A 25105-nucleotide genomic window follows, 5' to 3' on the forward strand; every position below is an offset into this window, starting at 1 on the left:
TGGCTGGATTTAACACTGAACTGCAAGCATCCCTGTTGGCTAGTGTATTGCCAAAAAGATAAGGTATTCTTAACTGCTTCAATTTAGACTGCCATAAGTAATAAAAGGACAGAAATAAAACCTTAATATTGATGAAAGACAAGTACTGAAATACTTTAGACCAGAATTAAAAAGGAGAGCGGGTCATTTAAGGAATCAATGAGAGACAAAAACCCTTCCTTGTAGAACTATAGCAAACCACATCACTGCCATAGTAGTCCTGACAGAGCTGGGTAAAGGTAAAATAACATCTCCAGTGTACAAAAATCTGGCCAATTCGCCTAAATGAATGTATGAAAGATTTAGTGCTTTTTCCTCAAAAGCTGGGAAACTGTGGCGCCTGGTGCATGGGATGATGACGCAGATGCTGGTGCTCTGGTCCACATGTCAATGTTATTCGCCTTATTGTCCCCGGCCAAGCACATCTGTGCCTCAGTTTCCAGCCATCTAAATTTGCAGCTCTCACAGGAGAGCTGTGATGATATCTACTGGTAAAGCACGTCCCCCTCCTCCAAAGACCTATCACACCTGTGCTGGAGAATGCAAATTCTATTTATCCAGACCTATTTTGAAACAGGTAGAGCTCTATCATGTTTATTATAGAAAGCTTACTGGAAGAGCTGGGAGCAATAGAACTAAATTAAAACCAACTATACATCATGACTAAATCAGTTAGTGAAACTGTTCACGTTTCCTGAAGACAAGAAATACGGGACACGATAAAAAAGGTCACCCCTCAAAGACTTTTTGCTCATAAGCCATTAACATTGCTGTAAATCATTAGGGAATAGGCGGAAATTTTGCAGTCAGAACAAAGGGATCTCGGAAGCATCACTTCAGTAAAGGTGATATCATTCAGAGTATTCACGGTTTTTAAAATGTGTACAGAAGAATGAGAGATAATTAGCAAGTAAGTCATTAAAATGTGTTATCTGAAAAAATTTCACGCCTGTTTTCGATCTGCAAAACTCTCAACTGGAAAATGACTCAGAACATCAAAAAGGAATTAGCAGCAGGGTGTAAAAAACCAAAAGCTACATAAAAGACATTTCATCTGAAGGTGCTTGTGTAGTGTTACAGGGCTTTAGAAATTATAAATACTAATTAACACTGAAAAATAATAATCTTTAAACATGGTTAACGTTGTATAATTACGATTTAAGCAATGCATTTCTTTTATTTATGGAGAGACTGAATCCAAAGACATGAAGAAATGACCAACTAACTGCCATGTGAAAACTGGTAGCTGGCCAGTTATTTGCTCATCAACCCAAACGCCATTCTGATATTGAGAGATGGCAAAGGGATAATTGTCTGTAACTGAAAGCATTTGGACAAATCTATTGACACGAGTGTGTGTACACTGGATACTAAGTTTTCTTGCTAGCATGTACACAAATTAGAACCTGAACACCCACAGTTCCATCAGAAATAAGCTCTAAGGAAGGCAAACTCTGCAACCTGAACATGCACCAGTATCAGTGCTGACTGCAGTATTCTGCATGAGCACAGACATGATGAGCATGAATTTAGTTCACGCTCCATTACATCTAAAAAATAAAAGGAACTTTTTCCAACTGAGATGAATCCATCTTTAGACGTCCTACAGCGTGCGTGTTTACACTTAGGCTCATTAAATAAAAAGGATAACTTGTCCCGTGCAACCAAACAGAAGGTAAAGAATATTTTCAGCTTAATTGCCCTTGGAAAGTATGTCTTTGTATTTTCTCTGGACTGTCTGGATTTTAGTAACACTGTTGAGAACATTAAAGCTGCTCATTCAAGAGAAGAATAGATATAAAAGATGAGTGACAGCTGAAAGCCATTTTCTCACATAAAAGCAAGATTCACTAATCAGAGTTAATCGTCCAGGCCACATCCAGCAGTAGCTGAGACCCAGAGCCAAGATCAGCATTTCCAGCTGAGGGCAAAGCCCTGTGGAGCAGCTTTGGGATATACAAAGCTAGGACTGTGGAGACAAAAACATGCGGTTATGGGGCAAAAAATGGGGTCTGAGGTCCACATTTGAGGGGACAGTGTATATTACAGGGTGTGAGGATATAAGATTGTATTAGTGTAGCCCTTAACAATCAAAAAGATAAGTCCTAGAAGACCAAAAAAACACCAGCGTCATGTGCAAGATCACACTGTGTATCTGGGTAGACAGAGCAGACAAGACATTGCTGAAGTGCATGATAAATTCACAGATTCTAAAAAATAATAAAACCAGTTAGTGCTGCACAAATTAAGACAAAATGTATCCTATTCTGTCAGCAGCAAGCCAAATATTTGCAGCGCTTATATTTTAACCAAAACCGTATTATGTGTCTTGATATTGCCCACTGGCTACTGAACTAGACTGTATGTCAATACATGCACATGCGTGTGTTGTTTCTCTAGTAAGAGATCTATAGGCATGGGGAAAAACAGAACAGTATTAGTGCCAAGATGCAGCACACAGGGTTAAAAAGGAAAAAGCCTAAACCATGTGTGATTGTGCAGAGAGAAATTTACCCTCAGGAACGTACGTTTTGTAGTTGCTAGAAGAAATCATAAACAGCGGTATACGCAACAGTGTGTTATACCACTGGCTGGAAATATTTAAGAGTCAAACCCTACGGTCGTGAATGGAGCGCGGCAGCTCACGTGAAACGCTGTCTGAACGCCGGTCGCAGGATTTGGCTGCCGGCTGAGCAGCCTCTGAGCCGCGGCCGGTGCGGTCGCAGCAGCAGCCGCGCGTGGTCGGTGCGACGGTACTGGGGGTTATGGCTGTGCTGCAGCATCGGTGCGTTTGAGCAGGATGGAACCTGAGGGCTGCAAATCACATCTGAACGCAAAGAAAAGAGAAAATAATCGAGCAACGCTGCTCCAGACCAAAAGGTTAATTTCAAATCAACTCAGAGGGAAACACAATAGGCTTTGTGAAGGCTGTTAAATGATGCTGTTGTTAAGCTAGCACCAGCCTGACTTTGGTGTTGAATGTTCACTTTGAACGTTCTGGAGGAGACAGAAATTACAAAGTAAATCACTCAGCCTCTAATATTGCTGAGGTTTATATTTGTTGTGCTTCTTGGCAACAACGAAGGAAAATACTTTTGAAAAGTACTACTAATTTTCAGCTCAACACTTCCATGAATGTGTTGATTTAAAGACAGAAAGGGGCAATGCTTATATCCAATTTAAAAAATTATAATAATATGCAGTGATTGCAAATTTGATTATTCCAAAATCAGATCTAAGATACACTATCGGGAACAAGAAGAAGTACAAGTAGAGCCCATTTTCATCTCACTGCAATTACAGCTTAATAAATATTCTTTTCCTGCCACGCTGTTCACACTGGCTTACAAAATATGAAGCCATTCCAGGGACTAAAACTGGAAAATTAGCTGCTAGTGGCATACTGTACTTCCAAGTACAACACGGCTTACTGTACTGCAGCGTTAGCCAAAGCTTGAGGCCTCAACAAGGTAATAATAAAATTCACTACTCTGCCAGTTCAGTTTTTCACTAAAATAAACCCCCTCAGTTCTACAGTTTGAATTTTATCAAAACAACTGAAAAAGAAAAACAAACTGTGCTTTCACAGAATCACAGAGTGTCAGGGGTTGGAAGGGCCCTGGAAAGCTCATCCAGTGCAATCCCCCCATGGAGCAGGAACACCCAGATGAGGTTACACAGGAAGGTGTCCAGGCGGGTTGGAATGTCTGCACAGAAGGAGACTCCACAACCCCCCTGGACAGCCTGTTCCAGGCTCTGCCACCCTCACTGGGAACAAGTTTCTTCTCAAATTTAAGTGGAACCTCTTGTGTTCCAGTTTGAACCCATTACCCCTTGTCCTATCACTGGTTGTCACCCAGAAGAGCCTGGCTCCATCCTCCTGACACTCACCCTTTAGATATCTGTAACCATTAATGAGGTCACCCCTCAGTCTCCTCTTGTCCAGCTCCAGAGCCCCAGCTCCCTCAGCCTTTCCTCACACGGGAGATGCTCCACTCCCTTCATAATCTTTGTTGCCCTGCGCTGGACTCTCTCCAGCAGTTCCCTGTCCTGCTGGAACTGAGGGGCCACAACTGGACACAATATTCCAGGTGTGGTCTCACCAGGGCAGAGCAGAGGGGCAGGAGAACCTCTCTGACCTACTGACCACCCCCTTCTAACCCACCCCAGGTACCATTGGCCTTTCTGGCCACAAGGGCCCAGTGCTGGCTCATGGTCATCCTGCTGTCCACCAGGACCCCCAGGTCCCTTTTCCCTACGCTGCTCTCTAATAGGTCATTCCCCAACTTATACTGGAACCTGCCATATTTTACTGACTGTATCAGTGAGATACACGTTTAAATGCCCTTGAATTTGCTCCATTTAGTGAAGCAGCTACCTGAAATTACCATGAAAGGTTTAAGTTGTGTTGTTTGTTTCTGTTTTTTAATTTGCCCTTTAGGAAACACTATTTAGTTCTGCCTGTAACACTAAAGAGAAAAAGCCATCACAAAATGGATGGCTATCAGCGGAAAACATATGCTGGTCTGTTAACCCGGTATTTTGAGTGGCAAATATGAGCAATAACAAAGAAAAGATTTTCCAGGAACCGCACCATTTGCCAGCACAACTCTATCGGTTCTGTAACTACAGCCAGAACATTTTTGGACACCGTATGCAGACTGATGAGCAACACATTCTGCATGGTCAGTACTGCGAGTTTGTAGCAGGAGAGCAGGAAAAATGAGAATTCACTTGATTAAAAGTTCCACTCTTTGAATGTGCCTCAATTCTGGGTGCTTCTCTTGTTGGTATCTGTTCTTTACTACCTTGAAATTCTCACATACAGCAGCACAACCTAGTGCTCGTGTGCGGCAATAACAGCCTGAGCAGGGAAAGCTCCTCACCAACCACCACCACCAGGTTTTTAGATGTAGCTGAAAATCCTTCTTACATTCAAAGCCCTGAAGTCCTTGTGTTAGATATCACTGAGCCTAATTAACAGTACAAACACACTGCTTAATTGTTTCCTCATTGATTAGAGGCAGTCATGACATGGAATTTCAACAGCGGATGTTTAAAGATGAGTGGGTGTTTCTGACCAGTCGTGTCTTTAAACCAGAACCTCTGCTCCTCTCGCAATGAGAAAACAGAAAACGTTGCTGTGTCCTCACTGAGGACAGACAACAACTAATGTGTATCTCAAATCACATCATCCACCCTCAGAAAGCTGTTACCAGCAGAGACAGCGTTATCACCAGCCGGAGATGAGGGGAGAGAGCACATCTCTGAATGCCTTACCCAGTAAGGAAGCAGCGAAGACACACTCTGGAGTTCATTACTCTTCGTGGGAGGAAAGGTCATTACAGAGAGATCATGTAAGAAAGGTCCTGGAGAGCAAACATCACAGGTTCCTTCCTCTCAAAGGGGAGGAAAGCTCTCAACCAACTGAGTGGAACAAAATCTCTAGTGAAGCCTTTTAAATAAATAGCCCCTTCATCCCACAGAACGGAAATTATTAAAGCCTTTAGTTTTTAATTTATTTAACAGCGGAGCAGTGTTGAAATGATCTTGGTTATGAACCAAAGTGCAGTTCAAAATTTCCTTGGAGGCATTATTATTTTAAGTGGTTTAACATAAAGTGCATTATACAGCAACTGCATACCATATGCTTCCCAGGTTTTGGTGAGAAGAGGCTGCCAGATGGGCTCCGATACTTCTCACTTGAAGTGTCTGAATGGAAAAGATTAGAAGAGAAAGCGCCGGGACCACACTAAGCAATTCCATTTCTCATTCTGTAAAGCATGTGGCAAATGTGGTGCAGACCAGTTCTTTACCAGGTGCCAAAGATATTAATTAAAAGTAAAGTTGTAGAGACACAATAAACCAAGGCTAGGTTGGGTTTTTTTGCAGTTGTCTTACTCTATTCAAAACCCAATTCCAACTTAGAGTTTCTTCCTCAGAAAACATTTACGAACTTGCACTTGGACCATGTGAGATCACGCTAAAAACTGAAATACTGACAAGAATCTGCTTGAGAAATATATTGGAAAACACAGGCCCACTTAAGGAAATTCTCGTCCATACATGCGTTAATGAGCAAGGGAGATGATGTCTAGATGAGTATTTAAATAATGGCAGAAAATACTTGGAATACATTAACAAAAACCAGACAGATTATCACGCTGTTACATGGGGATGAGTTTTTCAACATTTCCATGAGCTTCTATTTTTACTCAAAGGCACATCTCTACTTACTTGGTTAGTTTATGGCCTTTCATTGCGATGAGGAAATCTCTCACGGTCTCAGGACTCTGGTACCTACAGGGTGTTTTTGAAATGTACTTCAGTGTCTGCAAGGGATAGGAAGGCAGTACACATTATTTCACAGTTAATATTTGCTTTACCAGTTGTGTACGAAACAAGTCAGTTTGGAAAAGTCTCCTTTCAAAAATTACTCAGATTCTTCTCAAATTTAAGTGGAATCTCTTGTGTTCCAGTTTGCACCCATTACCCCTTGTCCTATCATTGGTTGTCACCCCGAAGAGCCTGGCTCCATCCTCCTGACACTCACCCTTTAGACATCTGTAAACATTAATGAGGTCGCCCCTCAGTCTCCTCTTGTCCAGCTCCAGAGCCCCAGCTCCCTCAGCCTTTCCTCACACGGGAGATGCTCCACTCCCTTCAGCATCTTTGTTGCCCTGCGCTGGACCCTCTCCAGCAGTTCCCTGTCCTGCTGGAACTGAGGGGCCACAACTGGACACAATATTCCAGATGTGGTATCCCCAGGGCAGAGCAGAGGGGCAGGAGAACCTCTCTGACCTACTGACCACCCCCTTCTAACCCACCCCAGGTACCATTGGCCTTCCTGGCCACAAGGGCCCAGTGCTGGCTCATGGTCATCCTGCTGTCCACCAGGACCCCCAGGTCCCTTTCCCCTACGCTGCTCTCTAATAGGTCATGCCCCAACTTACACTGGAACCTGGGGTTGTTCCTGCCCAGATTCAAGACTCTACACTTGCCCTTGTTATATTTCATTCAATTTTTCCCTGCCCAGCTCTCCAGCCTGTCTAAATGTCATGATTAGGTGGTATCATCTGCTGATGGATCATCTGATAGATATCTGATGATAGCAAGTTCTGCCATGGGTCTTAAAAGGACAGAATATTTGGAATCAAAAAACCCAACAACAACAAAACCCACACAACTAAACAGTTAAAATACAGGGTGGGTTATTCTTTTTGTGATAGATTTCAATAAGAGCAGCTGCATGTCTCCGCCCTGACAGCACAGTCAGCCTACAACCTGAATAAACTATCAGCAGAAAAGTGGCAAAAACCCCCAAATGTCACTGTGGGTTTTTTTTTTAATAAGTGACATTTGATACAAAGCTATTAATATACAGCCCTAAGGATGTGAATTGCTCCAGCTTGGGCTAATTTGCAATGGAATTCCACAGCGCTACTCACTTCATACATGATTGTGTTCAGATTCTGCTGACCAGAGCTCTGTTTGTTTTTCCCACTCTCTTTGCGCTGCTGCTTAAGATCCGTAAGTAACTGGAACACCTGGGAGCAAAAAATACCATTCGAGAGTATTTCACTTAGAAATATTACAGTAGGAAAACATAAATGAGCAATGCAAAATCCTACGAAGCAAACAACAAAAATCATTGTGGCTTCTTTGGTGAATACACCTGCAATTGAAATTAAAATGTTTTGGCACCAGAATGATGACCAGGTATGTAAATTGTGGGGTATGAAAATCACATATAGGTCTTGCCGATTGCCACTGGCAATTTCCAGCTTCCAAAGAAGTACACGAGTGATTGATGACAACTGTAAACCGCTGCTTTAAAACCGGGACACGGACAAACTTACCTCAAAGTTACTCAGCAATGCGGCGTTTGCATCTTTTCTAAAAGGAAAAATGAAAAGGATTATTTATGTTCCAAATGAAACTGTTTAGAGTTTTCTTTGTTGAGTCACATAGACTCTAAAATAACAGAAACTATTTTCATAAAATTAAAAAAAAATCCCCAAGAAATCCATTTTTGGTGATTCTACAATTATCAAACTGGTGCCACCTCTACAAAATATTTTTCCATGTTGTTAGCAGAACGATTACATAAATATACAGTACATTTTGCACAATTTGCCCTACATATCATAATACACCTGGACAACATAATCCTTTTGCGGAGCCACCCTATTTCATTCACTCACCCAAATTTACAAACTAAATCCAAATTTCCTTGGGCCTCCAGTTTTACTTGAATAAAGATTGAAAGTAATGCAGATTACACACGCTATTTATTAGTCAAGAGCATGGAAAAAGAAAATACAATGACTATTTTAGCAACATGTACATATGTGTGTGTATAGATACAGCCAGGGCACTATATTAGACATACTGTACCGAGGGAAAATAACCAACTTTATTACATTTCCTTTTTATTTATTCTTTGGATCTTTATGTGCCCACTCCTTTATTAGCAGGGAAAGGTTGCGAGTTTTCTATCTTCCACCAGCCAAACACTTCCCCACTAACTCTGTTCCAATTAAGCACAAATCCTTATCCACCACTGGTAGGCTGAATGCACTCAAGTGCAGATTTAGATTAATCGCACCTCAATTAGTACCGGATATTGTAATTTTATATTTTTAAATTAAATAAAGGAGAAAACCTGACGCAGAACATCCTATATTCCCCGAACAACACGTTCTGCTGAGCAGTCAGTAGCCACAACAACAGAAAGTTTCCATACAAAAGGAAAAAAAGGCTTTTCTCAGGTCTGTGCGGCAGCTTATAAAAAATGGGGGGGGGGAGAAAAAGGTACAATGTATTGTTAAGCACCATCAATTGTTTGAATAGAACTGTCACGTTCATCACTTTCAAACGAGTTACATGTGTCCACAAACTTCCACAGGTTCTATCATTGTTTTTAAATGAAAAGGACCTTCTAAAATACGCTGAGATGAACTTCAACTTCCATTCCGCTGACTCGAGTGAAACTTCAGCAAGTGAGCTCACACACGCATTAGTTTTCATTCATGTTTTACAAACCATATAGCTTTTGGTGTTAAGTAAACGCGATTCTTCAGAATGTTTGCATTCAGGCTATTGCTACAGAAATCCCTATGGATCAAAGACATTCTTTGTTAGAAATAATAATGCTACAGAATAGTTATATAGGGAATTATTCCGTTCAATAAGTGAAAGGGTCATATAGAGTAAATACGCTACTGTGCAAACAGGTCTGTGCAATCTGAAGTTAAATTATTTAAGATGATCGCTTCCTTTTTAATTCTACAACACTTCATTATTCGGAAAAATACTTATATATTTTTTTCTAATAATGGATAGCAAACGAATCAATCTCAGCTCCTCAAAAGATTTCTGTTGTGCTGAAATACCAGAACTATAAACTGAAACTTTTGCAGAGCTTAAAGCAGAAGTACAATTTTCTTCAGTCTTAACTCTCATGAATCCAAAGTATTATTGAAAAAGTCTTCTGCATTTAATATATATATTAAAAAAAAAAATCTATGTAGCTCCAAAAATATCACTGACACTTCATGTTTTTAAATCTACTGCTTAAAATATGCTGTATGTTTAAACCAGGCTGCTGTTCATGTTAAGGCTAATGTAGTACAAACCCATAATGCAGTGGATGTTTCCTATTTATTACCTGCTTTGGGATTTTATATATAGAAGATCTCATTATAATAGTATAGAAGATTTAATGACAATAAAGCATCCATGGATAATGTGAACTATAGATCAGGAAAGGGAGGGCAAGGGAGATGGGGACGGGGAGCGGGATCCAAGCTGAGCTCCGACACCTTCCGTCCAACAAACTGGTGCTTCAGTGACATTTTTAAAGCAAACACAAGAAACCTCAATTTCCCATCAGGATGCCTGAATACACTGCTGGTTATAGGGGTGTTAAAGGCCAAATATACCCCCCATACACTGCAGGCAGGCCCATATAGATATACCCAAATACACTGCACAGGGGCTCATATAGATATACCCAAATACAGTGCAGGGAGGCCGTATAGATATACCCAAATATATTCAGGGAGGCCACACAGATATATCCAAATCTACTGCATGAAGGCCCACATAGATATACCCAAATATATTGCAGGGAGGCTCATACAGACATACCCAAACATAGTGCAGGGAGGCTCATACAAATATACCCAAATACACTGCATGGGGACCATACAGATAGACGCAAATAGACTGCAGGGAGGCCATATAGATACACCCAAACACACTGCAAGGAGGGCCATATAGAAATACCCAAATGAATTGCATGGAGGCCCATACAGATACACCCGTATATACTGCAGGCAGACACATATAGATATACCCAAACACACTGCATGGAGGCCCATACAGAAATACCCAAACACACTGCAGGGAGGCCCATATGGATATACTCAAATACACTGCATGGAGACCATATAGACATACACTGCATTGAGGCCTATATAGATATGCCCCCCCACACACACTGCAGGCAGGCAGGCCCATACAGATGTATCCCACCACCACACACAGGCCGTGAATATTCCCCCACCCCGGCCCCGGAGCCCCCGCTGCCGCCACGCCGGGCCCGCAGCTCGGGGCGGGCGGCAGCGGCCCGTCCCGCCGCTCCTTACACCTCCATCCTGCCCGCCCGGGCAGAGCCCCGCGGAACCTCCTCTTAGGCGCAGACACCCGCTCCCCAACACGCCGCAGCTCTAGAAGTTTTGGAGGCCGGGACGGAAGCGGAAAAGGAAGGAGAAATAAAGCGGAGGAAAAAAAAAGACCAACTGCATTGGCCGGGAATCGAACCCGGGCCTCCCGCGTGGCAGGCGAGAATTCTACCACTGAACCACCAATGCTGGTGATGAAAAGTTTGTCTCCGCCCCCCGACTTGTAGCTACTGCGAACAAAATCATTCAATGTTAAAACAGTAACTGTGCCACAACATGTCCTAAAAAATAGATTCTCTGCTGTTAAATCTGACGGGGGGGAATTGTATAGGTCCTCCCAAACCAAATTTCTAATCACGTGCAAAAAAAAACCCCACTGTAAGGCTGAACTAGTTGTGTAACACTCCTATAGTCTTTTAAAGCACCTGTACACATCTCATCAAGCTCATCGGCATCACACATCTCTTCCTGCCATCGCGGTGATTCTTCCCCATTTAGTCCACGTGCTACTAAATTTTGCAAGAGCCCTTTTAATTCTCCAGAAAACTGCAGAGACGTCATTGAGTGCAAATAGCTGAAAATCCTGTTGGCTACAAGCAAAATTGTCTGGCTCAGAGACCAAGAGTCAGGGGAACACTAATTAATTTATTTTGCCATTATCGCTCAGGTAAAAGTCTACATATAAACACACCACTAACTCCCAAAGGAGTCACATACACCTGCTTGTTTGCAGCAGACCTGTAAGAGCAATCTAGAGAACCAAATGTGTTAAGTCTTCTTGTGCTCACAACCTCCAGCTTGCAATACTAGCACAAAATCCCCATTTTTCCCCCAAAATCAAGCCTGAAGAAAGCCCACACCCACTTGTGGGACATTGCTTCTCCTTGGGGTGTTGCAAATCCTAAACCAATTCTGACTAACATGAGCAAACTGCAGCACTTCAGGAGCAGTTTTCAGTGCCAAGAGAGGGCAACAAACAAATTAATTCTCCAGAAGCATTTTTCATGGAATCCTAAGGAAAAAGAGCCTGGAGAAAGCTCTTCAACCTGCAGACTGCCAGCAGTTGGGCTGACTCGGTGGATGGGATGGAATGGATGTTGTGCTTTTTCATGTCAGGATTAACTGACCTTGTAAATTGGCCAAAACTGGCACAGCAAATGCTCTGTAACATCTCTGCCATGTTTAAAATGCTGCACATGAACCTGCCTGTCAGGATAAAGGGAAGAAGGGAAAGAATTCTGGCTTTCATTGGAAAATACCATACCTCCAGACTATCAGAGTTTTGTTCCAGAAATCTACTAACCCTTGCCTGCCGCTCATGGCTCTCTTTACATATAGGTTCAGAATCTTCATCATATTAATTTTATTTCTCCTTTGCATCTCCTGTTTATTTCACTTCCCCAGGACAATTTTATCATCTTCACATTAACTTTTCTCCAAAATTTTCATTCCAGACCTTTGCTGATGTACTTTTTTGTAATCCATGATGAAGACACCCAACCCCAGCTGCTGGGAAGAATGACCATAATACAAGTGCCCCTCTCAAGAGCTTGTTTATTTTCTTCAAATAGAGATGTTCTTCCTATATATTTTCCAATGGAAACATACAGCCTGTTAGGGTGTAAATACATATATGGACCAACTACAGGTCCACTGACATGCAAGTGAGAAAAGAAATAACTAAGAGAACTCATTACCCTTACATACAACTTTTTTATAAGCTCGGTTCACTTCTATTACTCCTCTTTACGTGTTAGACAGTTATGCTACACCATCCATAGGGAATGCAGACATAGGTTTTTCTAAATGTGCTTAGCATGTCAACATTTTAAGCATTGGCTTGTGATTGTTACCACTAAGGCTTGGTGAGAGAGGGGCCTCGGTATTAACTATTGAAAGCAGGGGGCCTAGTAATTGCTATTGAAAGCAGATCTGCGGGGTATTTGTATTCTTTGTCATGAAAGATGTTTACTGTATTCAGCATTTCGCTGATCACCCTATAGTGTCTTTTTTTCTTTTACATTCAAAATTCATTAAACAGAGTTGTTGGGGTTTCTTTTTAACAAAAAATGTCAGCACTGCTCCACACCAGTCTAGCTGACAGTGCGTTTGACTGGCGATTTCAGCCCACAGAGCTTTTTTGCCTTTTTCTAAACCAAAATGACAGTTAGAAAAGTTTTTAAAGAAGGTGCACTGTAGCAGTTTGTTCCATCCTTTTTCTTCACTGGACTCAGTTATGAAAACAAGTCCTATTATGAAAAGTGTACTTCTAGAAAGCACTGCTCCCCGAGTATCGCGCTCTTCCAAAAAACAAATGCTCTCCAAAATAAATAGTAAGGCTGTGACTGATTGCAAAAGCAAATACAAATAAAGTTCAAATCTTTGAGGACATAAAAATGTTAATTAAACCTCTCCATGCTGCAAAATGGAGAATTTACTCTCTAGTGCTACCTCATTGTACATCAGCTTGGAAGGGTGTAGCTGGGAATATTAATGTATGAACAACGTGCCATGCGCTGCACCAGAAGGGAAAATAAGACCATATTTTGCAATGCTGTTTCACTGTTTTCACCTCCAAAATTTCAACTCTCCAGCTCTAAGTGTCTTTAAGAAATCCTATTTCTTCAATGTTCATTTTTACATTGACGACTTCTGCTTGGATTTACAGTTCCACTTCCATTTTTATTATAAATATATTACTCTACAGTCTGCATTGCTTATTATACAGAAATGATCGTTATTGCTTGTTTCATCTAAAAATGGGAGAGAGAATGAATAATCTCCTAGTTACAAACTGGGACAGGAGTTACTCAGCGTACTACAAGCAAACTAATCCCTATGAAGTTTGGTAAACACACAGTGATACTGCTGACAGATCCCATGTGAAAGCACGCGCTCCTGCCACATGTAGTATCAGACATAGATTAATAAGATTAATAAGATCTTATTGACATAGATTCACTCTGGTTATAAATTCAGCGCTTACTATTTTCCCAACACATCAGCAATCTCCCGTCAAAGCTCAGAGTAAGGACAAAGCCACTCCTAAAGGGTGAAGAGGACAAGAAAAAGTGGTAAAAAAGAGGGATTTCAGAGTAGAAAGGAACATGATCACAAAATAATCAAGCACTGTTTCCCAGTGGAAATATCCTAGTGTGAAAAGGAAAAGGAGATAAGTTGCGGAACTGGGAGAAAAACAGCAGGAAAGGAAAAAACAGTCAAAGGGAAGAAAAAACACAACAAAATGCGGATGAGAGAATTGGAATATGTTTCCTGAGCTCTGTGAAAGGTTTGGACCATGCAGATGGAAAAATACGATACTGTAGTAGCACACGCAGGCTGACCAGCACAGATTCTGCTTTCTGTAGAGAGGCTGCAGAAAAGTGCCCTGTGTCTGAGGATTTAATGAGAAATTGGTGCTGAGCTGTCACTTTGCAAGTTGCTGCTCCCGCAGCTCTCCTGTATTTTAAATCGGTTCTTTACTTCCTTGATACTTAAGGTTTGATGAGTTTAAGATACAAGCTATTTGCCAAGGCTGCACACCCCATGGCCACAACCTGAGGCTCACAGGAGCCTCTTGGCAAGAGTCAATTGGTGACACAGGGAAGCCCCAAAGCTGCAGCATCCTTAAAAGTGGGGTGGAAAGTCTTATCCACACAAATTGGAAAGGGTAACTAGTGCCCATCTATTTTATTGTGTGTTTGCTGGGGTGACAATGAGGACAGGGCATCATACCAAGTGCGCTCATACCAATGATTACTTATTAGAGGGGTATGACACAGAGTGATGTGTCTTTCAGTACAGCGATATTCCCAGAAAAGGAGCTGACCTGTCAGGGAAAACACACAGAAGATCCCAGGGCACTGCAGAAGGAATAACTTCTCCAACAAGCAACATAAGAGCATCTCTCCCAACTTCTCTCCTTGCAGCAACCCTGGCTCCAAACTTCTCTCGCCGACTTGCTAATTGTGCACTGGGGCAAGCAGGGGCCAGAGGCAGGAGAGGGGTGGGAATGGTGAAGGGGGCTGAAGGGGGGGACCAGAGTGGGGCTGACCCTGGGGACACCCCGCCCCGCCGGGGCGGGACGAGCCGCCAGCCCCGTTCCAAGGCGTGTAAAAGCGGGACAGCGGAGCCAGAGAGTAGGAGCAACCAGCCGGGACTGCGCTGCGGAGCAGGTGAGCGGGGCTGCGGGCCCACAGGGACCAAGCGGGCAGCGGGGACCGCGACCTGCAGCCAGACCTGGGACCAGTGGCAGAGCTGAGCCTCACCTCTCGCTGTTCCACAGGTTGTACCAGTTGCCACGATCGCCACACAAACAAGCAAAACGTCATCTGAAATGGCAGCCGAGGTGAGGGTGAACTTTGCTTCTCTGGCGGGGTGGTCTTGGGGTGCTCTGGCAGATGCGAGCTGAGCTGTGTGATAACCCCAGCACGGCAACCTCCCATGCTCATTTGGGTGCTTCTCTCTACTTGATTTGTTTTCCTCGGGTTTAAATGGAGAAGGGGACTGAAAACATATTTGCTGCAATAGTTCTGACAACCCACCTCTCATTCTGGTGAAAACCTATGGTAGTGAAGATCTATTTAAATGCCTCTTCCCCATCCAAGCGCTTCACTCCCAGCGCTGGCTTTTCACACCCCGTGCCCTCTCCCACTCACCCCAGGGGACGGTTTTCCCAGCACGGAACTGCAAAACTGGGCTTTTTCAACTACGATTTCCCCTGCCACAGCTCCTACTGATCAACCTGCTTCAAATAAGAGATCTCCAGCACCCCGTGCCTGCATTCTACCCGCTGCAGCCTCTCTCCCCCCAGGCACGCTGGTTCAGACAGTCGCTGGGGAAAGGGTCGCTTGGGGCCACCGCTCCCAGCCCCGCTCTGCCCGCTGTCCATGGTAGCTCTTCCCTTTTAATTTTATCGGAACATTTGTGATACGGAAAGGTAGCCAGACCTTCCTGGAGTTTGCAGTTTAACCTGGTTTACGCTAACTTTATGCCAGAGCTTGCAAGAACATCATAGACTCTAGAGACACTTCAGATGTTTCACAGTTACAGGAGTGTTTGAGGATGTGACTTTTGCTGGCTCACAGCTCTTTGTTAACTGAGTATTTTCTTATAGTCTCCCTAAAAGAGTGGGGTTTTGTAAATATTATTTCAAGTAACAGCAGACACCAGCTTTCACTATACCCCTGACTCATTTTCTCCCTGCCAAGAGACTATCAAAGGGTCAGTGATTGGCAGCTGCCTTAAAAGAAAGATCCATGCTGGTCCTGCACCATATGCCCTGATAATCATTTGTAAGGACAGGACATACTCCGTCCAGAGTCCTGCAGAGGTAAAGTATCTTGGAGGATTCCTTAGCAAGACCTGACACCTCAAGGGCTAAGTTCTAGTGACAGAGCCATGTTTTCCAGCTCTACAACTACTTGCCAAAGGTCTCAAAGGCTGGGGCTTTTCTGCTCAGTGGTACAGCACTGAAAAAATGTTCCTGAGTATGTCCTCAGTTTTACTTGAATAGGGAGTGGGATGGACATCAACTGATTTTTAGGGGATATATCTGTAAGACTTTTGACTCATTGCTTGCAGGGAGATAAAATGTTGGGAGGAAGGTTTGTCGGAAGCACAGATCCAGTCATGGAGATGCTCAGTGCTTCCATTACCATTGATCAGAGACTGGCTGAAGTTGATATCCAGGGGAGCATGGCTTATGCCAAAGCCTTGGAGAAGGCTGGGATCCTATCTAAAAGTGAGCTGGAGAAGACCCTGAGTGGCCTAGAAAAGGTATTTATTTCTTCACATCTGTCATGTATGCTGGATGAATGGCTACTTCTCTGACAGCATCTGTAGTACCCTCCCCGAGTCGCCCTCTGTACACTTGGAAGCATTCTGGGCAGAAAACTGATGCTAAAAGTCCATCCTGCTAAAGGCACTAAAGCCCAAGAGCAGGATGTGAACCAGCTGACAGCCCCAGTGAGAGCCTGAAGCACATGGTCAATGCTCATTGTGGCAGCCCCGGTGCCTCAGTGGGGTGTGCTCAGTGTGACCTGCCCTCCCATCCTCTTCACACTGAACATTCACCAGGAATTGTTTCAGTATGAATTAGCAATATTCCTTTTCTGCTGGCACTTGGGATCCTTTTGAGTCTGCCTGCCTGAGTTAGTAGGAGGCAATGCATACATAGCGCTGTATAGGGTCAAAGAGAAGTCAGCAGCTAAGCAGTTTTAAAATATCCATTGTTGTTGCTCACCCACCATGGACAATGGTGACTCTATACAATATTTATATAGGAAAACCTTTGTGGACAATGCTAAAGCAATCACTGACATTTCAGCTCACTTTTTCATTACATTGCTCAAATCCTCCTATAGCCATAACACTGCAGGATCATCACAGGTAGAGAGATGGATCCCACCAGCACACTATAGAATATCTGCACAGAGCAAGCAGCCAGCGCTGGCCTGAAAGAACAGGAATACCAGAGCTTGCATGAGATTTAACACTTTGATTTCCATTGGGATGGCAGAAGCTGTTTGCTGGGGACACTTAACAGCCCTGACGCGCAGCAGGGTAACAGTGGTGGCTGACTGGTGTTTCTGCTGGTGTTTGTAGATCTCTGAGGAATGGTCTAAAGGAGTCTTTGTGGTGACCCCAACTGATGAGGATATCCACACTGCCAACGAACGCAGACTAAAGGTTTGGGTCCCCTAACCTCTTGTTCCTGTTCCTCTGTAGCTAGATCTGCCTGACGTTAAGTGCATGCGCCTCTTTCCCACTGTGAAATTCCTCCGGACCTTTTGATACTGAAACCCCAAGCGCACTATGAAGTATCTCCAAGACCCATTTTGTGGAAGAGGCACTGTACGAACATAGAACCCAAACTTGCCCTTCCCCGGAAGAGATCCCATGGCTACTTACAGGATCCTAGAGCTGAGTCCCTTCCAGGCAGGGAGCAGGTCTGCTCACATGGAGTCTCCTCCTTAGAATACTGAGACACTGACAGAAATCCTCCTCTTGTCCTCAGGAGCTGATTGGAGACATAGCCGGAAAGCTGCACACTGGAAGAAGCAGGAATGATCAGGTATGTACAGAATGCTTTCCTTTGTATTCCCTCTCCCACCTAACTTCAGGAGACCTCGGACCAGATAGGCCTTCGGCTCTTTTTGCTGGAGAACGAGATACAGTGACATTACCACATCAAAACGATCAGATTTTGAGAGGAAGATGCATCTTCTCATCACATAGAACAAGGAGGGGTCTACTTTACAGTAAAAATGGCCAGTCACCAAGAATATCAGACTCTGCTTTGACTGACTGTGGCCAATCTCATGCAGGTTGTGACCGACTTGAAGTTGTTCATGAAGAATTCCCTCTCTGTCATCTCCACTCACCTCCTGCAGCTCATTAAGACCCTGGTGGAACGCGCTGCCATGTAAGTCCTTTTCCAGATCCAGGACCTTGGTCTTGCAGGGTCAGGAGCCTCCTAGGCTTTCTCTTTGACACCAACCAGGACAGCAGTAGGGTCTTCTGTGGAGGAAGCTGCAGACAGGCAGTGTCATAACACAGGGAAAGACAACAGACCCTAATTCACCACAGTTCACGTGACAAGGGACCGTCCTCTTCCCCCACTGTATCCTGGCAAAGGACTTGAGGTGGGAGGTCCACAAAGGACACTACATGCATCAAATCCATCTGAAGAAGTTGGAAACTTGAACATGATTCCAGTTGCAATGGATGAGAGAAGCTCAACTGTGTTAACCCCCTGTCTAACTCTCCTCACACATCACACTCCCAGCCAGTGGTGGGCTGGGGAACCTTTGCCTGCCACAGGTGGATTGCTGGACCAGGCAGTTTCCCAGGGAGGCCAAGGGCAGACACACCACACTGCAGGATGGGGAGATCTAAACCCAGTATGCTTGGGTAGCAGGTGACAGGAGCACATAGACCAAATTCAGCACAACACAAGCTAAAGAAGTTCTGTTTGTCACCTTGCCACAAAACCCTGCAGTGTACCTGCCACTGCCCTCTGTCCTGACAACTGCTGCTCACCTCTTTGTCTCCTTTCACATGCAGAGAAATCGATGTCATCCTGCCTGGCTACACTCACCTGCAGAAAGCTCAGCCCATCAGATGGAGCCAGTTCTTGCTCAGGTAAGCACCTTGTACACTTGGCTGCAGGAAGCCTTCTCCACCTTGGGGCCTGCTGAACTGGAGCCTAAAAGCACATTATCTTCTGAGAGGACAGCAGGGGGGATGACAAACGAGGGCTCATCTTGCAAACTGTTCTTGTGTGGCTCTGACAAACCCAGGACCCAAGCACTGAGTGGGCAGTAGAGGTTGTATGCTCCAACCTTTGGCCACAGTTACACCTCAGCTAATGGGGTAACATGGAGATGCTTGTATGGCTGCAACTCTTCTACTTCAATGGGACTGAGTGCCTGGGCTCCATTTCAAGCCTCTTCTGTTTGAGAAGGGATCCCAGGCTCCAGGCATGGCAGCACATTGCTTGGGAAGGGAAGTGACTTGTTCTGACTTCAGGTGCTTCATCTCTCATGTCCTTTCCCAGCCACGCTGTTGCTCTGACCCGTGATTCTGAGCGCCTGGGAGAGATAAAGAAGAGGATCAACATCTTGCCTTTGGGAAGGTAAGTTCTACTGGTTGGGGAATAATTGAGCTTTGCTTTGCTCTGTAAAGTCTTCAGAGATGCCTTCCCTGCTTCCTAGAGCTCAGTTTTGGTTGGGGTGTGCAAGGTATGAGGCACGACTTCTGTTTCTTTCTCCCCTGGCAGTGGTGCTCTGGCTGGAAACCCACTGGAAATTGATAGAGAGCTTCTGCGAAGCGGTAAGTATCTCCCTATGACTGAGCAGCACAAGAATACTTGTAGTATCTAGGAGGGATGCATTGATTCATGGCTCCCAATGGCACCATAAAGCACTGTTCTGGTGCCAAGGCCTTTCTTTCTTAAGGGTTTTTACTGCAATGAGACAGGCAATCCCAAGTCTGATCTCCTCTGTCCATCACCTTCCTTACAGAGCTGGACTTTGCCTCCATCAGCCTCAACAGCATGGACGCTGTTAGCGAGAGAGACTCTGTGGGTAAGTCTCATCTTCCCACCACTGTTTCAGAAGCAGGCTTCTGAGACCTTTGCAGCTGAACTCCTTTAACAAGGGCACTGAAGTCCCTCACTAGGAAGTAATTATACAGAAAATCTGTTTGCTCATGTTTCAACTCCAGTCAGGGCTCCCTGGCTTGTCAAGCAAAAAAGCACCTTTTCACCTCCTGATTTCCTGCCCTCTCTGCAGTGGAATTCCTCTCTGTTGCCACCCTGCTGATGATCCACCTCAGCAAGATGGCTGAAGATCTCATCATCTACAGTACCAGCGAGTTTGGCTTTCTGACTCTCTCTGACACTTACTGGTAGGTTTCTGGTCTCTGGGGAGTAATTCTCCTCAGCTATCCCCTCCAGAGAGAGTGAGACAGTGGTTGGGGTCTCCCTGCTGCACAAGGCTGACACAGCATTACAAGGCTGGAAGAAAGGCAGCCTTAGGGTGAACACTCCTCACTAATGACCAGGTACTTCTTATTCTGGTAACACAACCAAGTTTGCATTCACCAGACACTCCTCCCCAGCTGGCAGACAGAACTTCCTCCTCTGCTGGCAATGCCTGCCAAAGTCCTTCCTTAATTAGCTGGGTTTGCAATCCAGGAGATTTCCTGTCTCTCATGGCAGCACAAACACAGCCCTCCTTCTCTGAGGTCCAGTAACACTAAGGCTGACCTGCTGATCGCAAGTCTGGAGGGGCTCTGAGGGAAGCCTCCTTTTTGCTGCTTCTTTGGGAGGTGGGACAGTGTGGTAGCTGCAGACAAGACTGCAAAAACAAAGGCCCTGATGTGGGAATAATGAGACATTCAGAGCACTCAGGTCACTGCATACTGCTTTCCTACACCCTAATAAAGGTGTTTGGGGAAAGGGGACCTGTGTGTTTGGTTTGGAGGGCTGGGTCAGTACGACGCAATACCTGTCTTAGCCTGTGTCTATAGGGGCTGGGATCTTGTTCACCGTTACACACCGCACGCCTTTCTTTCAGCACTGGCAGCAGCCTGATGCCTCAGAAGAAGAATCCCGATAGCCTGGAACTGATCCGCAGCAAAGCTGGTCGTGTGTTCGGACGGGTGAGCCTGCTAAACAAAGAAGTGGGATGGGGAAACTACTCATACTGGGGCTGAAGAATCCTCCCCTTTCTTGCCTCTGAGTAAAGCAATGTGCCCAGTCCAGGCTCTGAGCCTCTGCTGGGGCAATGTGCTTCCCTCTCCAGAACTAACTGCCTCACCTGTTTCTCTCTGCAGTTGGCTGCCATCCTCATGGTGCTCAAAGGACTTCCAAGCACCTACAACAAGGATCTGCAGGTAGAACAGATGTTAGTTCTCACACCATCTCTCTGAGCAGACACAGCCACCTTCTGCTCTTGAACACTCCTGCCACTGCCCTTCCCTGTGCAGGCCCTGCTTGTGTGTGGGGTGCTGAGGAAGGGGCTGATGCACAACATGCTGCAGCTGAAACCCCTGAGCAGGAGCCCCTGGGATGACAGGCTGCTCTGGTGGCTGAAATGCTTTGGCTGTTGAGCTGCATCAGGTTGACTTACAGCCATTTCCATCCCTTTTCTAATGCAGGAAGACAAGGAGGCTGTCTTTGATGTTGTGGACACCCTGAATGCTGTGCTCCAGGTTGCCACTGGAGTGATTTCTACCCTCCAGGTAAGGCCTCAGCCACTTATTACTGAATATGGTTGGGAGGGACATTCTGTGAGTAACAAAGGTAAACAGACATTCCCAAGCAGGAGCTGATGATAATGTTTCCCTCTGACTCTCCTCCTGCAGATCAACAAGGAGAACATGGAGAAGGCACTGAGCCCCGAGATCCTGTCATCTGACCTGGCTCTCTACTTAGTTCATAAAGGAGTAAGTATCAGAGGAAGATATGCAGTTGTAATCTCTTTGGATACAGAACACTGCTCAGCGAGGGCCTTAGATGAGGCCTTCTGTTCTGTCCCCAGGTGATGAGCAGTTTGGGTCAACAAACTTGAAAGCTGGAAACCTATTCTTTACATATATCCAAAATAATGGAATTGCTGCAGGTGGACTTGATTGTAATTTACAGGTGGAGTTTTACCACCTAATGCATCCATTCTTCACACTCCAGAAACTCAAATTCAGATTGCATTGCCCTAAGTGAAAACAAGCCAACCAAAAAAGGGAGCACATCCATTTTTTCCTTTGAGGCTGTACCCCAGTTACCTGGTCACTGACTGCAGCCTCTGCTTCTCACTGCAGATGCCATTCAGACAAGCCCACGTTGCCTCTGGGAAGGCCGTCCACCTCGCCGAGTCTAAAGGCATCACCCTCAATAATCTCAGCCTGGATGACCTGAAGAGCATCAGGTTTGTTGCACTATTGCTTTGCCAAGACTCCCCTGAACATGTGCATATCAGCTTCAATTGTATGGGCCTCCTTATGGTGCCCTTTCCCAAAATGCCTGGGCCAGACAGCTCCCCAAATCCTCCTGGTCTGAACATCAACACTGCTACCAATGGGCCAGAAAACACTGATGGGCTACAACATCACTCCCACTCAACTCCAGTGGGGCCTGGGCAGGCAGTACTGGGAGGGACTGGAAGAAACTCATACCATGACCTGGAAGCACCAGTTTCACTCCAAACTTATCAGTCTTGCCTCAGAGCTGACTCTTGGTCTGCCACCAGCAGCGGCTGCCAGGCACTCCAAGTGCACAAGCAGGGCTGCAGCAGATCTTTTCCCTTGGAAAAAGGCTCCATCTCTGCCCCCTCACCCTCCCTGCAGGCACTGAGCACATAAAGCAGCCACCAGCCCCAGCGCTCTCCACTCACACCTCTTCTCTTTGCCTCCCCAGCCCCCTGTTTGGCAGCGATGTCTCCCAGGTCTTCAATGTTGTCAACAGCGTGGAGCAGTACACGGCCTTGGGTGGCACCGCCAAGAGCAGCGTGACTGCCCAGATCGAGCAGCTGCGGGAGCTGCTGAAGAGACATAAGGAACAAGCTTAGAGTGTGGGGAGATATCCCATGGATGCAGCATTGTGCCTATCACACTAATCTGGAGTTAATAAACACTGGGTTGCATTGTAGTTCACTGAAAATCTTGTCTTGTGTCTTTCTTCTATGAGGCAAGACTGAGCTGGGCTTCTTTGGCCCTAGCGAGGCTTGGGGAAATGTCCACTGGTATGTGAAAGAAAGGGGGTTCTCCCCTTTCTTGCAGCGTAGCTGGGTTATGGGTTGTTTCTGGTAGTGCATCTGCAACTTATGCCACAACTTCAGCTATCACTGCACTCAGGAGTATGCTTGCCTGCCTCCCTGCCTTCTGGCAGGGGGGATTAAGTGGCTAAAAGAAGCCTCCTCACCACCTGGCACCACAACTTGTATAGCCTTAGGCAGGACTTTGCTAGCAGGTCAACCCACAGGTCATTCCAGCCCATCACAAAACCAACCTTGGCTCTCGTTTACATCAAAACACAAGGGCTGCACAGTCCCAGGCCAAGTGTTTTCCTCTGTGTGACCCAGGCCAAGCCAGTTGGAGCACAATGCTTGTACAGAGATGGGCATGGCTGGCTGCCTCTTAGAAACCTTGTCGTTACAAAAAATAATCAGAACAAAGACCAGGAAAAGCTTTACTTGGGGAGTGAGAATGCAGCAACCTTGGCTCTTTCAGAGGATGAAAACATTTGATTAAACAACCACTTGAAACATTATTCCCCACTATTGTTCCGCAGTGATTTCTGCATGGAATATGCCTGCTACTTGATTCAAAAGGTAGAGGAAGAACAGTTTTTTACAGGGAAGGTGGGGCAATTTTCACTAAACACTAAACCACCTTGAACCTGATACCTACAGCACAGTAGCACTAGTTTTGTCAAGGACAATTTCTTTTCTGTCACAGCACTTTAAAGCTGGTGCCTTGCTCAGCACCCTGCCCTCCATGCTGACACAGGAACACGTTATTGACTCAGTACTGCAAGAGTCTATAACAAACGTAGGTAATGACAGTAATGCAAGAATTGCCTCACCATGCTTAGGTTAAGGGCTGTAGCACAGACAGTACAAACTGCCATGAGCTTTATCCCCTGCCATTAATGAAGTCCCTCAGGAAACACAAAGTGCTTTCATCCTACCTTTGCAGCGTTTGTGCTTTAAACATGTGGCAGAACCAGCAACAGAACATCCCTTTCTTCAACACTTGCTCTCCAGCCTCCATCTCCCTTGTTCTGCCCATAAACCTGATCTATTCTGGCATTTAAAGAACAGCTCGTTTCAATCACCGCTCCATAAACCTCCTTTGTGTTCACTATGTTACTTCCTGCTGTGTTTCCATTTGGGCACCTGTGGCTCACCCTATAGATAAGCTAGCTGCAGCCACAAAATCATTTCCGTACATTTAGCTGATAGAAGTAAGGAGCGAGAGAGGGAGTGGACACCAACTCATCACCAGCAGAGCCTGAAGAAGGGATATTTCCTCATCTCCACCTCACAGGGTTTATTTTCCAGTCCCATAAGCTTTCTCATTCTGTCCTGTTCCTCTCTTTTTCCCTACTTGTATACTCCAGCTCCTGCTCCATACCTTCAGAAGCCTCAGCCAAACAGATTTTCTCTCACTCCAAGCAGCACATATCCGGCGTTGTTCCTGTTGGCCAGTGCTGAGTACCACAGGGCCCTGCCAAACTGAAAGCAAAAGGGAGGGTTTAGCAGATTATCACATCTCGGTTTGACTGGTACTTCCCACCCATCCACCCTTTTCTTAATATTGTGAAATAATTCAGACTGGGAGGGACCTGTGGACGTCTCTGAAGCTGCAGAGACATTCTAGGAACATGTGGTCCACAGTATCTTCAGGCACTCACCATCACCCTATTGTAACTCATTGTTATTTGGGTTTTTAAATCACTGTCCCTTACCACAGGAAGATCTGTATCGGCAGAATGATCAGTGGCTTGGACACTACTCTAGACTTGGTCTTAAATCTCTCCTCCATTACAGACCACAAGAAGGGACGGTGCCCTAGACTGCGGCATACAAAGGGAGTGAATAGTAGGACAGAGAAGCATATAGGAAATATGGTTGGACTAGGTCCCTTCCTACCTGAATTATGCTATGGTCCTGTGACAACAGGGCTGGTTAAAGGGCAGAAAAACCAAAAAGGGGACAAGAAAACTGGGACGCACATTGCGGACTCCCTCGAAGGCCTCTGACCGTGCACGAAGAAAGGAAAAAAACATGCCGTAGTAGCACATTCCCTCCTGCACACCAGGAACTCCCCTGTGCTGCGGGGTGGGACCAGGGGAGGGGGGACCGGCGCGGGGC

At 45.2% G+C, this 25105-nt stretch overlaps 2 protein-coding genes, 1 long non-coding RNA gene and 1 other non-coding gene across 7 annotated transcripts in view; 1 reads left to right on the plus strand and 3 right to left on the minus strand.

Moving 5' to 3' along the window:
* CRCP (CGRP receptor component) overlaps positions 1-17774 on the minus strand; it is a 31519-nt gene extending 13745 nt beyond the window's left edge. Inside the window, exons 1-5 of one of the 4 annotated variants that reach the window (XM_065037046.1) lie at positions 17640-17774; positions 14996-15209; positions 7899-7935; positions 7488-7586; positions 6277-6371 (exon numbers count right to left, since the gene is read on the minus strand). In XM_065037046.1, the coding sequence (XP_064893118.1) occupies positions 6277-6371; positions 7488-7496 (104 nt within the window). In that variant the 5' untranslated portion in view covers positions 7497-7586; positions 7899-7935; positions 14996-15209; positions 17640-17774. Of the gene's footprint in view, positions 1-6276; positions 6372-7487; positions 7587-7898; positions 7936-8977; positions 9243-10691; positions 10906-14995; positions 15210-17639 lie in introns of those variants that run through there. The other 3 variants (XM_005501992.4, XM_065037047.1, XM_065037045.1) reach the window with 3 other exon arrangements.
* TRNAG-GCC (transfer RNA glycine (anticodon GCC)) lies at positions 10846-10916 on the minus strand. Its single transcript has one exon. It is a non-coding gene; the product is annotated as a tRNA-Gly (tRNA).
* On the plus strand, positions 16311-22807 carry LOC102086394 (argininosuccinate lyase-like; the record flags this gene model as incomplete). The annotated part of the gene is given in 15 exon segments (NM_001315527.1): positions 16311-16505; positions 17334-17417; positions 17746-17802; positions 18056-18153; positions 18795-18872; positions 19288-19365; positions 19510-19562; positions 19754-19816; positions 20024-20138; positions 20810-20894; positions 21069-21128; positions 21393-21476; positions 21600-21680; positions 22053-22159; positions 22648-22807. Coding segments are annotated over 15 exon segments (1389 nt in total), but the record flags the coding sequence as incomplete, so codon positions are not given.
* On the minus strand, positions 18113-25080 carry LOC106145676 (uncharacterized). The gene is made up of 6 exons (XR_010467348.1): positions 24884-25080; positions 24366-24466; positions 21053-21122; positions 20741-20900; positions 18829-19321; positions 18113-18260 (listed from the first exon to the last, which is right to left on the minus strand). It is a non-coding gene; the product is annotated as an uncharacterized LOC106145676 (long non-coding RNA).
* Positions 25081-25105: the final 25 nt, after the last annotated feature.

This window comes from Columba livia, chromosome 20, assembly GCF_036013475.1.
Source record: "Columba livia isolate bColLiv1 breed racing homer chromosome 20, bColLiv1.pat.W.v2, whole genome shotgun sequence".
Taxonomy (NCBI): Eukaryota; Metazoa; Chordata; class Aves; order Columbiformes; family Columbidae; genus Columba; species Columba livia.